We start from the raw sequence: 14,722 nt of genomic DNA on the forward strand, positions 1-14,722 counted from the left end.
TTGGAGCAGTCTCAAGTAGCTACATACCATATTGCCAATGAAGGCTCAGGTCGCGCGGTTGACGATTTCGATGCTGTAACTGTGCTGATTTGAACTTGTAAGGCTATGTACACGATGATGCATTAGAAGTCCGAGGGGCAGAGTTTCCATGTCACTGTTCCCTCATGATAAGAAATGTCCTAGAGCGTGCGCAGATGGTTGGTTCATAAGCTTGCACGGTTCGCAATGAACCTGCAATGACCACCGGACGGAGAGCATGGGGATGCGATGATGCATTGTAGCGATCTCAAGCTGCGGGGCATACTCGTCGTCTCTTGGTAAGACAACTGTTTAAACTATCGACAGGTATATTGATACACGCTACTCTGTTCAGAGTGACGGCTAGATCGAAAAGGGTCCTTGAGCTGTTGAGGCATTGAGCATTGTTGCCGTTGCCAAACAAGTCTGTGAGAGGGCCGAGAACAACAGACACTTGAACGAGGTGCGGGGATGGTGGACCATTGGTTATTGATCTTCTTGATGATCGTTGTTTGGAGTGTTGAGATACCGTGGTCCAAACGATCTCACATGGCGTTGATATTCAACGATACTGAGCAGATGTCTTTAATCATATCCTCCAACACGACGAAAAGAAGCCACATCAATTTTACTTTGCCAAAAATCACCAGATACCATTCCGACCACCCACAGTGCTCATGCTACGCTTGCTGTCCAATTAACAAATCGTCACCATGCGATTTTCCGCGTGGTTACTCACCACCTTCCATGTCTTCGATGTTGTCAAGGGCTCTGCAAGCGTTGCGTGGTCAAATACGACTTCAGGAAACGGAACCCTGTCAGTCTGGAGCTATGCCGAAAATGACTGTAAGGCGAGTCCTTATTGTGATGACACCGGGGTTACTGGCGACTACGATTGGGACAACGACTGCCCAGACCTTCCCAGGATCAACTATAAACTATGGTTCAACAACCGAGCCGAAGACACAGCATTCTTGAGGGAGAATCTCAGGCATTACGAACAACTCAAGATGAACCCATGGAAAACTCCAAGCGACGAACTCACCTTTCCTGCCTACATGGCGAAGCGATACGCTCCCAACGTACCACCCAGTAGTATGCTCTGTGATGGCTTGGGAATGTGCAGAGTGAGTATTTCATTCCAACTTCGAATTCTGCTATTATTAACACCATAAATAGGCTCCAAGCTGTAAAGACATTGGGGAAAAGCTCCGGCCTGGAGAAAAGCGCGCAGCCATGTTGTTCTTCGAATTCGTATCCGGTCTCGACCACTCGTTCCACATTACCAGCGAAGCTCTCCAGGACCATTGGCGGCATATTCTCGAAGACATCGATCAACTCACCCGGAGGTTCACGTATGCGGACGAACAACAAGAAGCGGCTATCAAGAAGGATGAGAAGAAGAAGAAGGCACTAGCTGCTATGGAGTTGGCGTTCGGAATCATCACGGCAGTCTTTCAACTATTCACCACAGCCGCCAACATCTTCAACTTCAGACCGGAGATCATCAACAAATACATCAACGAAATTTCTATGTTCAAGAAGTTGGGTACGAAGTGGCAGCGAACTCTGTCATGGGCGAGCAAGAGCAAGATTCCAGGTAGCTCATTAGCCAAGAAGCTGCATTCCAGGAGAGTTCCGGAGGGGGAGAACGGCGGTCCACCCCCGGATCCGTCAGGTTTCCTCAGGGATAAGTCGATCGAGAACATGCAGAGTAAGTTCTGGCCTTCGACATGAAAGAGTGATCTAATATCAAGTAGAGCTGTGGACCATCACTAGCGGAGGCTATCTCGGGGTGCAGGGGTTGACCAAAGAAGTAGTCAAGAAGATTGACCACAAGAAGGATTTGTAAGTTGCGCGTACTGTACATTCGACAGCAGAGGTCCTAACAGAAAGCAGGAAAGGATTTGACAAGACTCTGGAAGCGGTGCGTGCAGAGCTAGCCGAACTCGATACCAATGATATCGACGAAGCCAGAGCCGGAATGCCAATCCTTGCGTTGGGCGGCAGAAGTCGCGATGGCCACAACATTGTCGACCTCTATGACAAGGACTTCTTTTACGGCGCCAACGTCGACTTTCGAGCTTATGTCGACTTCGTGGTCGGCATGAGGACTTATGCGACTATCATGAGCGCCTTGTGGAAAACGGAAGGCGTCTACGTCGTCGAGACCTGGACTAAACAAGGCGGCGACTGCGACCAAGACAACCGTGGACCAGCCGAGAACAAGATCTGTCTTCCGGAACGCCCTGATATATCGTACTGGGTGTACGCAATGACAAATTACAAAGACAAGAAGAATCGTAGTCCACCCGGATGGGAGTACCTCACCAGTGAAGAGGGTTTCCACGGCCTCTTCGCTAGTGACGTGGTCCGAGCTGCTCTTTGGCGAGAAGAGGTCTATTGGCCTGAACGCGAGAAGGAGGAACGTGAATGGAATTCCACAGCTTCAGGCACCTGCCCATCGAACAACAACGATCTGCTGCAGGATACGCCGGCCCTGGAGCCGGTGAATCTGGATGGCAAGGGACGTCCGGACACCAACGTCACGCACTCATCGGGCTCGAACTCCACTTTACCCCCGGGCGCTAGAAAGCGTCTGGACGACTATGGCAACGCCCCCAACGCCTTCGACATCGCGGTATGTCGCAGCTGGATGGGTGAAGCTATCTCCAGCACGAAGAGCACGGACCACAACAATGCGCCCTGCCTATGCGATCCCATCAATCCCATCTACGCAGCCTCATGGGAAGCGCCCACGAACTGGACCATGGCAGCAACCAAGAAGTTCATCAAAGACAGCGGCTTGTACAACTTCGACAGCTTCGGAAAGAAGTGCCACGACTGTGACAGGATGGATGTAAGTTGGAAGGCACTGTTAGAACTCGACGACGAGGAAGAGCCAGCGAAGCATATGAAGAAGGCTTGGCTTCACGACTGCGACCCAAATCATCATAAAGAACATGACCTGGGACCACCGCAGCTTACCAATCCCAACTCGACAAGCTCATCATCCGTACCACCAGGTTGCGACCCAACGCAAGCGCCAACACCAACTCGAGAGCCCATCATGCAAGTCACCACGCAACTCCTGCACGAGGAAACGCGATACCCGAAGAACACGCCCAAGAACATAACATCGCAAGGCGCATGCAATGGGCCGTACTGCATCGTGGACGTCGTTTACGAGATCCGGGAGTCACACTTCAACTACACTGTCGACTCCTCGGTCCAAAACGGCGAATACGGTTGCTATCCTGGCAACGACAAGTGCATTGAACAATCCGCGCACGATCTTTGCGACTTCCGCGATGACGATGACGACAGTGAAGAGGCCAAGGCGAAGGAAGACGCAGAATGGGACCGTGAAGAGGTCGGTCCAGATGACGACGAGTACGAGGACTTCATCCAGGAGAACCCCAAAGGCAACGGCACGACCCCAGGCAACGACAAGACCCAAAACGACGGCACACCTCCCGGCGACAACGGCGCTCCAAACAACGGCACCTCCCCCGACAGCCAAGACAAGAAGAAGCCCGACAACGAAGCCATGAAAGCCTTCAAAGCATGGCTCAAGATGCACGAAAAACGACAATCATGTGTGTGCGGCGGAAATGGCAAGAACGGCCAACACGGCATCCATTGCTTCCCAGGACCAGTCGCCACGAGAACCACTACGATCAAGGGTCGCATGAGCCAGACAGCCAATCCCCTGAGTCCTTTGGCAGGTACCCCGACCGGAGGTGGAGGTGGAGGTGCGGCTGCAAGTGGGACTGGCAATGTTGTGTACAATACCTTCACCGATGATGTGTGGGTCGACGCGCGAGAAATAACCGTTGAGATGCCGAGTCTGGGAACGCCTACGGAGACAGCGGTGTTCTTTACGGGTAGCTACGCATCGATCGCTACGTATGCGGCTGCGGGGATGGACTGAGATCTTTCGGGTGCGGCGGGTGGAGCTCGGGGTTAAGGGCTGCTGAACAGACCGGGAGTCTACATCGACGTTGGGTTGCCTACTTTGCGTGTTTCCATGTTGATGTAGGCTGTAGACCTGTTCAACGTTCTCCTATGTTGACGTGGGCAGAGATTTTGATTGCGACTTTGTTTCTTTGTTTGTACTCTACAGCTCTCTGTTAATGGGGAGAGCTTGGGTACACTGCTTTTCGCGCGGGTAGGAGTCTGGGATTGGGCCGGAGTACTGGAGTGGGATGGAGTGTGGCGCGTCTTTGTCGACTTACTCTTGATACTGATCTCTTCTCCATATCAATCGAGTTTGTCCTATATCTGCCTTGCACCATGATGACAGTACCAAATGTGATGTTTCGGAGGTGATCGGAGATAACTAAGATGCGGTAAATTGAGTGTTGGCGTTCAGATGGGCAGTGATGGGGTAGCGCAATGCCACTGAAAGACTCGGCGGTGTCTCCTTTTGCGAGGTCATTCGGGCATCTCGTGATCGGGATGCGGGAGTGTAAACCTCGAGAGAAGATCCGTCATTAGTCGTAACCTTTTGCTGGAATTCGCCAGTATGACGGTTACACGGAGCAGACGCGGTACTCACGAGCCCCGAGATCCATATCACACCCCACGAATCAGTTCTTCGGGAATGCGAAGTATCGCCAATTGAAGCACTTGAAGTGGCCGCCGAGCTTGTTGGCTTATTTCGCTGGCAGGTTGCGACGGTCGTGCAAAAGGTGAGTCCAACAAAAAGACGGTTTTCGGTAAGAGCCGTAGTAGAAGGAAGCGTTCCGAGCGAGGTAGCAATGACCCGTCGCCGAAGAGCCACTCGCGCCTTCCGAGATCCACACCACACCCATCTCCTCAAGTCTTCTCGAAGGAGAAATAGCGCTAACTTAAGAGAAGAAGTGCCCACCTAGTCTTCATTCAGTCGGTTCACAGATCGAGCGCATCGTGTGAGGTATGAATGCGACAAAAGGTTCTCCCATAGCTCTCCAGGGAAGCCAGGTGAGCCACGACCAACCACTTTGGTTGAAAAGATTTCGCGCGATGTAGCAATGAGCTGAAGTGTTGGTGTATATCAAACTGAACATTATGCCATGCCATGCCATGCAATAAAATAAAATATGAAACGCCCCAGCACTTGGCGACGTTTGATCCAAACAACCGGGAAAAGAAGAAGAAGAGACCTTTGACCAGCAAAAGGGCTGAGTGCGAGGAATAGTCGGACGGAGAAAGGTAGAGGGTATCATCGCTGTCGTGTATGCGCGAAGTAAGGAAGTGAAGAAGAAAACATTACCGAGAAAAATGTTGGAAACCGCGACCAAACGCCAGAAATGCCGAGAACAACCAGACGCCGCCATACCCTCAAAGTCGTAAGAGCGAATAGAACGACATTCAGTCGTCCGTAGCATTCATCTTCCCCATCTCCAACCCCACCTCATCCGTCTTCATCCTCTCACCATCGGGCCCCCTCCGTCCACCGCCCACAAACCCCCAAAGCCCAATCGCCGCAACTCCCCAAGCAACAACCACAAAAGGCACCATTACCGCCCTTCCAGCGATCTCAATCCCACATTGCATGCCATAGTCCTCCCTGACCATACCCGCACCTTCAACACCCGCTAGCTCGCAAGCCCAAGTTTCGAGATCAAAGGTACCGAAGTTGTAGCGGAAGAAGGCCGGGGATTGTTGGGTGGTGGTGGAGGCAGATGTTGTGTCGTTCATGCGCGAGGCGCGGAAGTTGACGAAGCCCTCGCGGAAGTGGGAGGTGTTTTTGTGGGTTACGTAGATGGAGACGAGGGCGAAGAGGACGAGGATGGCATTGGTGATGTGGAGGAACATTATGTTGCGACGGAAGGCGTAGGATTGCGTCTGGAGAGGCATTAGTTGGATGTGATCCTTTGTCTTCTGTAGGAGTAGACGTACCCTGTTGCCCTTTTTCCAATCTGTTGCGACGAATCCAAGATGTGCGGCTGCGAGACATATGCTTACGGTACCGGCGATAATAGCTAATTTTGCTGGTACTGCGTATAACATCCGAGGTAGAGCGGCCATGATGATGGCTTCACCGGGGTCGCCATTTTTTCTTGTCGTCTGGAATTCGAAGCCCGTCATACGATTGTCCTCGATGAAGCTGTAAGTTAATGCCTTGAGGGCAATGACCGGGATCGCGATGATGAGTAGTACAGAGAGGGAGATGCTGTACAGCAGCCTCGCTATACGGTGGTGCGGACATGAGCTGGTATTGAGCGGCTGGTTGAAGACTGGTTGGTCGTCCTCCTTGACCTGCTTGGTGTGAAATAGCGAGGTGACCTTGTCGGCTGCTGGTGGGAGGGTGAATTTGACTTTCGTCATCTTGGCGGTAATCCCGTTTCGACCCTTCACAGAAGGACGAAGTGGAGAAAGGTAAGTATGCTACGAGCGAGAGTATTAGGCGTCGATGGACTGATGTCAAGGAGACAGAAGATTAACATAACATCTGCTCACCGCCGAGACATTGGTCCCAAGAGACGCATGCTTGGATAGTCGCCCGTACCGCATCTACTCTTACCTATGATTATGATGTCGGCTGAGAGAATATCGGCCTGTCAATGCTATCCTACCGGCATAGGGCTGCTTCGTGGCAGCTGTCAAGGATTCGCTTGAACGGTCCAGTACATTTCCGGCCTGTTGTAGATGAATCGTAATGCAACTGACAGGTGTCAAACGGTCGGTTCATCGTGTATTGGTCGTCATGATGTGTCGCGACGGGAAGTGTGTGAGATGCGCAACGGGCACGCTCCACCCACTGCACCGATGATGGTTCTCGCACGTCGCAATAACACCGGCTATTATGTGTTAGAGATATCGCTTGGGTGTTCGCGCAGTTTTCATGGCGATTGAAGCGGGTGTTGACAATATATCAAAGTCGATAGATGTTGATCTGTCCATGGGTCGCATGGAACACGCATGGAATACCCAGCACGCTGTGTCGATCCTCCGCATAACGATTTGCATCGAGAAGACGCGTCCTGTATCTATTATTGTCCACGAGTTCAGTAATCGTCAGGCAGATGAGACGGTACCAACTGTAGACTATAGTGAGAGGGTCTATGGAGAGTTTCAGTCGAGGGCGACGCTGTGGCGAGCAGACTCTTGGTGTTGCTAAAGATCGGTATGTGGTGCACTGTGCATTTTGCGCTGCGCATACAGCATGTGAAAGCAGAGTGGGGGATCAGCCGTAGATGTGGGAGGTGAAGAGACGAGTGAGGTGGCAGTGGTGAAGGATGGCGAGCCGCGGTGATGTCAGACCCTGGGCGCTAAATGTCGAGGAGTCGCGATCAGCCGTCGACGCGTCCACGAGACATTCCGACCAACAACAACAATTCCCCTCTAGAACCCACCATGGCCTTCACAGCGCTCAACAACAAGCCATCGGCACCCATTGTACCAGTGCAAGCACCTGCACCACCTGCACCATCTGCGCCTGCCCCTGCGCCGGTAGCAGCACCGACGCCCGTACCCCATCCACAGGAAATTGATGTCGCTTTCGCTAGCAATCATGAGCTGCGAAAACGCGTACACGCTGCGATAGGTATGCGACGCCATCCTGAAAGTTGACTTATGCTAACATGCCCCAAGATCAAAACCCAACACAAAGTACTCTTTTCCGCGACATTTCGACATACATCCTCAATCAGACCTCGCAGCCCGCCGCTGAGCCAGCGACAAAGAAGCGCAAGATCGAAGAGAGCGTTGCCCCGCAGAACGGCGCATCAAAAACAGGAGGCAGCCTCACGAGCGATTTAACGAAAGCATTCAAGACATACCCAGCGGTCAGCTTCTCGATACCGCAGCGGAAGAAGTTCACCCTCGAGCTACTCGATAAGAAGGATGGCGGCATAAGAGCCATTGGCGCAAACGGCAATGTCGAATTTGCCATCGCGTGGAAGGACGTCGACCAGGTCTTCTGCCTGCCCATACCCGAGAAGGCGAAGAAACAACATCATTTCGTCATTATACCAGTACACGGCGATGGGGTGGCACCCGTGCCTGACGAATTGAAGGGCTCGCCTCCAGAGCCCATCGTGTGGACCTTCGAGGAGGCGACAGGGAAGAACATCGTTGAAGGCGAAGACCCAGGGCCAACACCCATGGCTGAGGCGATACACCATTGCTTAATACAAGCAGGCACCGGAAAGGAGGTCATATTCCCCGATGCCGATGAGTTCGCAAGCGCAGTATCAGAAAGCCACAGGAAAGGCGAGAAGGCATACCACGTCAAGGCGCACAGGGGAAGCAAAGAGGGTACGTTATACTCGTAATCCACAGCAAAGCCCCTGCTAACATAGTCTAGGCTACCTATTCTTTACCTCCGTAGGCATCCTCTACGGCTTCAAGAAGCCCCTTGCCTTCTTCGACTTCGCCTCTATCGAAAGCATATCCTACACCAACGTGCTGCGCAACACCTTCAACGTCGTCTTCACCACACCCAATTCGGGCGACATCGAATTCAGCATGCTTGACCAAGCAGACTTCGCCGGCATAAACGAATACGTCCAGAAACACGGCTTGCAAGATGCCAGTCTGGCTGCGGACCGACGCGCAAAGAAGCTCAATGTGAATAAGGTGGGCGGCAAGAAGGAAAACGGCGCTGCGGTAGAAGAGGCCGGTGGTGAGGAAGAGGAGAGCGAATTGCAGAAGGCGGAGAGGGAGTTGCAGGACCAGGAGGATGACGAGGAAGAAGATGATGACTTTGATCCAGGGAGTGAGGGCGAGAGCGAAGGCTCGGGGTCGGACAGTGAAGATGAAGACGGTGAAGGTGGTGGCTACGAAGAGGGCGATACAGCGGAGGTCGAATACGATGAAGCGGACGATGACAAGATGGAAGACTAGGACTCATCCTTCAAGAGCGCCGTGCTCAGAGTCATGGAAGTCGGTGTGGTAGACTAACATTTTACTACTTCGTATACCCTTGCCAGTATAACATTCCTTTCACAGTCGCATGATCCAGATGCTGCACTCCGCCAAGAACAATACAACGACCTCTGATCGCACCCAATGCACTCCAGCTAAGATACTGTACCCTACACTCTACCTCGGTTTAATCAAACACTTCCCTCGCACGACCGGCACAATGATATTCCCTCAGCTCTCCCACCTACCCATCGCAACGCACATGAAACACTTCAGACTATCCATAGCATTTACCCGGCCGCATGCGCAGACACAGTCCAGGACACCTACATACCTGCATTCCAGACGTCTCTGATCCTCGCTTTGCTGAGTCGCGGTGGACATGCTCATTCCGACCTGGGGAGAATGTAGTGCGTGCCACGTGGAAGACGAGAAGGGGTCACGATCAGTGGTTGCCTAACGTGGTTTACAGGGCGGAAACGAGCCTCTTGATCATGAACACGCGCATGAAGCGATAGCTAAGCAGCTAAGCACGAAGACGATGAATATGGTCACGCATCTCACGACATTGCTGCAGTAGCTAAAGAGTGGTTTAGGATAGTGCTGAGACAAGAGGATCTGCTGGTGTATGTGTGCCGCCTGTTACTCGAAGATGCGAGAGCATTGGGTGATAGGTGAGAGAGTGTGTTGTGGATTGAAGGTCTGAGAAATTAGTGAGGTAAGTCAGGTTTGTGAAGAAGGAGTGGCAGGAGCATCAGCGCCGCAGTATGGCAGTCGCAAGCTACTACAACACATGGCGCCGTCTTTGAAAGGCAAGAACGGCACAAACCTCACGTGCGGACTTTCTCACCTCGCCTTAATCTATATCGAGCGACAAAACCCTCACACTACGACGCCATCCGAGTTATCCCTACACACATCCTCTGGACAACCTACATTACACGTCCTCGCCATAACCACCTACAACGAACAACACACCTACACGCGCCTACACACACACACCAAACTCACACCCACCTACTATCCACCCGCTCCCAGTTTTGGTAGCAATGAGCATCCTCTTCCTAGCCTGCCTCCTAGCAATCTGTCTCCCAATCCTCTCGGTACAACTCCTCCGCCTATTCCCCCATCTCCATCTCCATCTCCCCCACTTCCTCCTTCCGCGCTCAGACCCCACAGAAAACCGATCCCCGCTACACCAACGGCCACCATCCCTACGACGGCGCCTACGACCGCGAAGGCCAGCCCCAACGCCGCGAAGTCAAGAACAACAAGGGGGAGGGCAAGCGACGGACGGTGCGGATAGTGGAGCCAGATCAGAGGAGGCAGAGGAGGACGAGGGAGGGGAGACGGGAACGGGGTCAGAGGAGATCCACCGACAGCCGGCGACGAGGTTATTGAAAGTGGAGGGGAGTGGGAAGGGCAAGGAGAGGGCGGATGGGAGGGAGAGTGGGAGGAAACCTTGGGATCCGCCTGTGAAGGGGATGGGGATGGGACGGAGGGGATTCGGGATGGGAATGAGAGTGGGAATGGGGAGTGAGGGGTTTGATGTCCCGAGTACGCCGCCGAAGAAGACGGGGAGGGAGATGGAAGCGAAGGGCGTGGCGATTCGATTGTTTCCTCCGGATGGGGATGGCGGGTATACGTACGATCAAGCGCTGAACAACGAGATACCCGAAGCGAATCGCGAGACCACTCCCCGACCGACACACACGTCTTCTCGAACCCCGCAGGACGTTACCTACGACACCCCTTCAGACCCCCCACCCCAAAAGCCGAAAAGTAAACGCAGACCCAGCACCATGTCCGCCCTCTGGACATGCATCGCCATCCTAGCCATCCTGCTCTTCATCCTACTCTTCGCAATCCTAATCGCACACTGTCTAGCCTGGTTCCTCGTATACAAGACCGAAGCCAGATTAGGAGAAGCACGTCGCGGCATCATGCAAGGAGGAGAGATGAGGTTATGCTTATGCGCAGCATAAGTGTGAGAAATGAGATTCGCTATCGATTGTAAATGAGCACCCGCACCCGCTGTAAACGCTAGAATGGAAATGGAAACATATTACTACACAGACGCACAGGCTGTCTGTCATATGAGGGTTGAGGGCTAACAGCATTCGTGGCGTTCGCCGTTGGCAGCTGGTGCATGGCCGGTCCTTTCTAACAGCTCTTGTTCCTTCTGTGGAGACCGCGGCGGCGTGGACTTCTCGTCATCCTTACTCTCCAGCATCGAATCAATGCCAAACTGGGCTTCGCCCCCAAAGTTAGAGTTAGTCCTGCGAATCGCATCCGCCATAGCATGAGCCGCAACGTTCGGCCGCTCCACCTGCCCAGCATGCTCCGGGTCCTCAGGCGGGTTAAACAACGCAGCCTCATGGTCGTCAAAGTCCTGACCAGGGTTGACAGTCTCGTACTCAACCAACTTAACAATACGGTACATGCCAAACGCCAGCAGCGTACCCATCAGCGGCCCAAACCAGTAAATGTAATGGTACCCCGGGAAGTTGTGGGTAGCGACGCAGGGCCCGAAGCTCCTCGCAGGGTTCAAGCTGCCACCCGTGAAGAAGACGCCGACCATTTCTGCGACGAAAAGGGCGAGGCCGATGCCGATCGGGGCGAGGAAGGTGGCTTTGTGCTTCTCGGCTGCGAGCATGAAGATGGTGAAGACGAGAAGGGAGGTGAGGAACATTTCGAGGAAGACGCCGCGGGCGGCGGAGACGCCTGCGCCGAGGGTGGTGGAGACGTTGAGGGGGCCTGGGATGATGGCTTGGATTACGCCGGCGGCGGCCATGCCGGCGAGCATTTGGGAGACGAAGCAGAGGCAGGCTCGGATGGTTGGGACGGCGCCGATGAGCCAGAGACCTAGTGTTACCTGTGGGTGTTGTTAGTCATTGTTGGTATGCGTTCGTTTGGGAAGGCTGGCTTACAGCAGGGTTGAAGAGTCCTCCGCTCACTCTGAAGAATACCCAGACATTCACCATCAAACTGAAGCCGAAGATCAGACTGATGTACAGCAGCACACTCGTATCCGGTGCCTGTGTAATACTGTTGTTGTCTTGTCCAGAAGTAACTCGGTTGCTGTATGTCGCCGCAGTGTTGGCTACACTCGTTCCTCCAAACGCAAAGAACAGAAACATGAACGTGCCGGCGAACTCTGCCGCAGCGGCAACAAGCTCATTGCGCCATTTGTTAGGCATAAAGCTCTTCGCCTTTTGCGGACGGTGGATATGATGGGCATGACTGTGAGGAGTGCCCTGAAGCCGCGATACCGACTCCTTCTTGTGCAACGGCAAGATATTCTTGAGCGCCATCTCGACAGCCTAGACCGTTGAACAAGGTGACAGACTCGAGATAGTAAGTAAGTAAGTAGTACTGGTATACCAGACCAGCGAGCTATACGCTACGCAAATCCAAAAACAAGATACCCCAAAAGGCTGACAAGACAGAGACGACAAGAACTGGATAGCAAAAGAGGATTTCCAAGGTTGTGTAGCCCCCCAGCGCTGAGAGTTAAACCCAAAAACCAAACTAAAGAAACCACCCAGCCTTTCCTTAACAGACATTGACGTCCTTTCTCCAAGCCCCGACGCCATAATAGTCGTGCGGCGCTCGGGCGGGGGCGTACTGACGTAGCCCGGGGGCCGTACTTGGGTTAACAAGTGAGACTGACGGTTCACCCGTAATGGCGTTATGGCGTTGATGGCGTTACAGGCGTTCCAATAACGCAGCACGCACCGTCTCACATCTTTGCGATACTGCGCGAGGGCCACGATCACAGTGTTCAGCACGTTCAAGCCACGCAGGTCGGTAATCAGTAATCCCTGCGTTGAAACCCTTATCCCCGATCCATGGGTTTTGGCGGAGGGGGGTGTCGGTGCATGTCGCGGCGGCCCCTGCAGTGTGAATGGCTGGGTGTTCGTGATAGCTGTAGATCTGGCGTCGGGGAGGGGGCAGTTCAGATCGCCGGCTAGAAGCGAGCGCTAGACTGGATGCGGGCAGCAAGGGACTTGAGCTAGCAGGTGTGATGTCATGCGTAACTTTATTTCTCCAGATCTTCATCCCTATCGTTGTCTGTGGGTTATGGGGGCTGAGGCCGCCATGCGCGTGTGTCACAATTTCTATTCTCAACATGCAGAGGATCTACGTGTTTCGAGATGAGTGCCGGTCGCCTTGCGGCCCAGTGTCGTGATTGCTACCCCATGAACAACGATCGCAGTGCGGGTAGCTACCAACGCCCTCGCGTATCCGAACGATGGAAGCCCACAAACGGAAACGTCTTCCATCATGATCGCTTCGCACCGTGCGCAGATTTTCCAATCCAGTTCCAGTCCAGTCGCTAACCACCCAGCACCCAGAAATATCCCCCCCGAACGGAGCGGTCTCCACTAACTGTAAGCGGCCCCGGGGGGGTGTTGAGACACGGAAACGGATTAGCCCCGTCCCTGCGAACTTGTAATCGTGGAACGCTTCTGGCGCACCAGCGCGCGATGACGAGGGAAGGATCTGCAAGGAATGGGGGGTGGCTAACGTTGATCGAGGGGAGATGGGAGGGCAAGGCGGAGATGGGAGGGGGGCAGGTGAACTTTGGGATGGGGATTCAAGGTTTGCGTGTGCAGGTATCGTCACATCGGGAAGGGATGCAGTGATCGTAATGTGTTGATGTGTTCTGAGTTTATCATTGGAATGGGATTTGCAGTCAGTTCGCGGCGGCTAACTTTACAGCTTTGCATGGTTGACGCCTGTTCCTCAGCCAAGCATGTTCGTGGTGTTCCTCGGCTTCCTCGAAAGTTTCTCCTCACTACCGACTTCAGGGTCTACTTCTCTTTGTTCAGAGTCGTCTGCGCCCACACGTGCCACACGTGCTTCGCGATCTATTGCGACACATTGCCACATTTCCCGCTCGTTGTAGTCGAAGCTTCATCGCTTCCACTGCGTTTTCTGGTTGTTGGCGATCTCCTTGACTAACTTTCTCTCGGTCACCTGCACTCCGACCATCTTCATCAACGCATCTCCGCCTCTGGCTGCATATATGCCTCATCTTCTGCACGTTGCCGAAGAGCGTCGAATCTTGATCTCTGACATGGCGCCGTCGTCCTGGTCGTCCAAAGTCTTTTAGATCCTCGTCTGTGTATTCAACATCGTCGACTTCAAGGCTGTCCCAATCGCTGAGTTCCTCCTCTTCGGGTTCTATTGAAGTGTCAGAGCCCTCAGCATCATCCATAGAATGTAGACGATCCCCTTGGCGATACTTTTGACATGCGACATCTGGACTGGGAGTTAAGGTAGGCTTTCCGCTTGATGGACTGGGATAGGTACACTGCATGCTCTTAGTCGACATGTTTTGATGTATCGAGGAGCTAGGGGCGGTGATTGGGAAGGTGGCTATAGTAGTGTCCCTGGCATACTAACAATGCACACTTGCTATACTTTCACTCGCTGTGAAGTGTGGAAGTCAGGCATTATTACTCTATGAAGCACGAGAGTGTGATGTAGAGAAGTCGATCAAATGAATTGTACACGCACAGCATTGCGCGTTATGTCACATGCAATGCCCACATCAATAATCGTCGTGTATGCTATCATCACCTTAGAGTGAACACAGCGTGATGTGCGCAAAGATCTAACAAGCCGGCCTCTCCATCTTCAAAGACCGCCAACAATTTAGATTTGTTCAATTATCATCTTCGGTATCAGCATTTGAATCATATCAGCCGTCATACCGAGTGTTCGGTCATCCAACATTGTTCATATCAGGCCTGTAACCTGTGTTCAATATGATGTTATGTCTAGTCATCGAAACGATTGAAGCAGCGACAAAAGACCACAATCCCTACCATCATGACTC

The 14,722-nt window shown here is 53.0% G+C and overlaps 4 protein-coding genes across 4 annotated transcripts; 2 read left to right on the forward strand and 2 right to left on the reverse strand.

Annotated features, from left to right (window-relative positions):
- Window positions 1–731: 731 nt before the first annotated feature.
- Window positions 732–3,952, forward strand: J4E85_010412 (uncharacterized protein; the record flags this gene model as incomplete). Its single annotated transcript, XM_051474621.1, has 4 exons — window positions 732–1,145; window positions 1,198–1,732; window positions 1,779–1,866; window positions 1,918–3,952. The coding sequence occupies 4 exons, from the start codon at window positions 732–734 to the stop codon at window positions 3,950–3,952; spliced, it is 3,072 nt and encodes a 1,023-aa protein (XP_051321541.1).
- A 1,421-nt stretch (window positions 3,953–5,373) lies between these two features.
- On the reverse strand, window positions 5,374–6,333 carry J4E85_010413 (uncharacterized protein; the record flags this gene model as incomplete). The annotated part of the gene is made up of 2 exons (XM_051474622.1): window positions 5,374–5,850; window positions 5,905–6,333. 2 exons carry the CDS (start codon window positions 6,331–6,333, stop codon window positions 5,374–5,376), a joined length of 906 nt encoding a protein of 301 aa, XP_051321542.1.
- Window positions 6,334–7,362: 1,029 nt separating this feature from the next.
- On the forward strand, window positions 7,363–8,853 carry J4E85_010414 (uncharacterized protein; the record flags this gene model as incomplete). Its single annotated transcript, XM_051474623.1, has 3 exons — window positions 7,363–7,552; window positions 7,600–8,265; window positions 8,315–8,853. The coding sequence occupies 3 exons, from the start codon at window positions 7,363–7,365 to the stop codon at window positions 8,851–8,853; spliced, it is 1,395 nt and encodes a 464-aa protein (XP_051321543.1).
- Window positions 8,854–10,984: 2,131 nt separating this feature from the next.
- On the reverse strand, window positions 10,985–12,188 carry J4E85_010415 (uncharacterized protein; the record flags this gene model as incomplete). The annotated part of the gene is made up of 2 exons (XM_051474624.1): window positions 10,985–11,749; window positions 11,805–12,188. 2 exons carry the CDS (start codon window positions 12,186–12,188, stop codon window positions 10,985–10,987), a joined length of 1,149 nt encoding a protein of 382 aa, XP_051321544.1.
- Between the last annotated feature and the right edge of the window lie 2,534 nt (window positions 12,189–14,722).

This window comes from Alternaria conjuncta (assembly GCF_024043145.1).
Source record: "Alternaria conjuncta strain BMP 0040 chromosome Unknown scaffold_23, whole genome shotgun sequence".
Taxonomy (NCBI): domain Eukaryota; kingdom Fungi; phylum Ascomycota; class Dothideomycetes; order Pleosporales; family Pleosporaceae; genus Alternaria; species Alternaria conjuncta.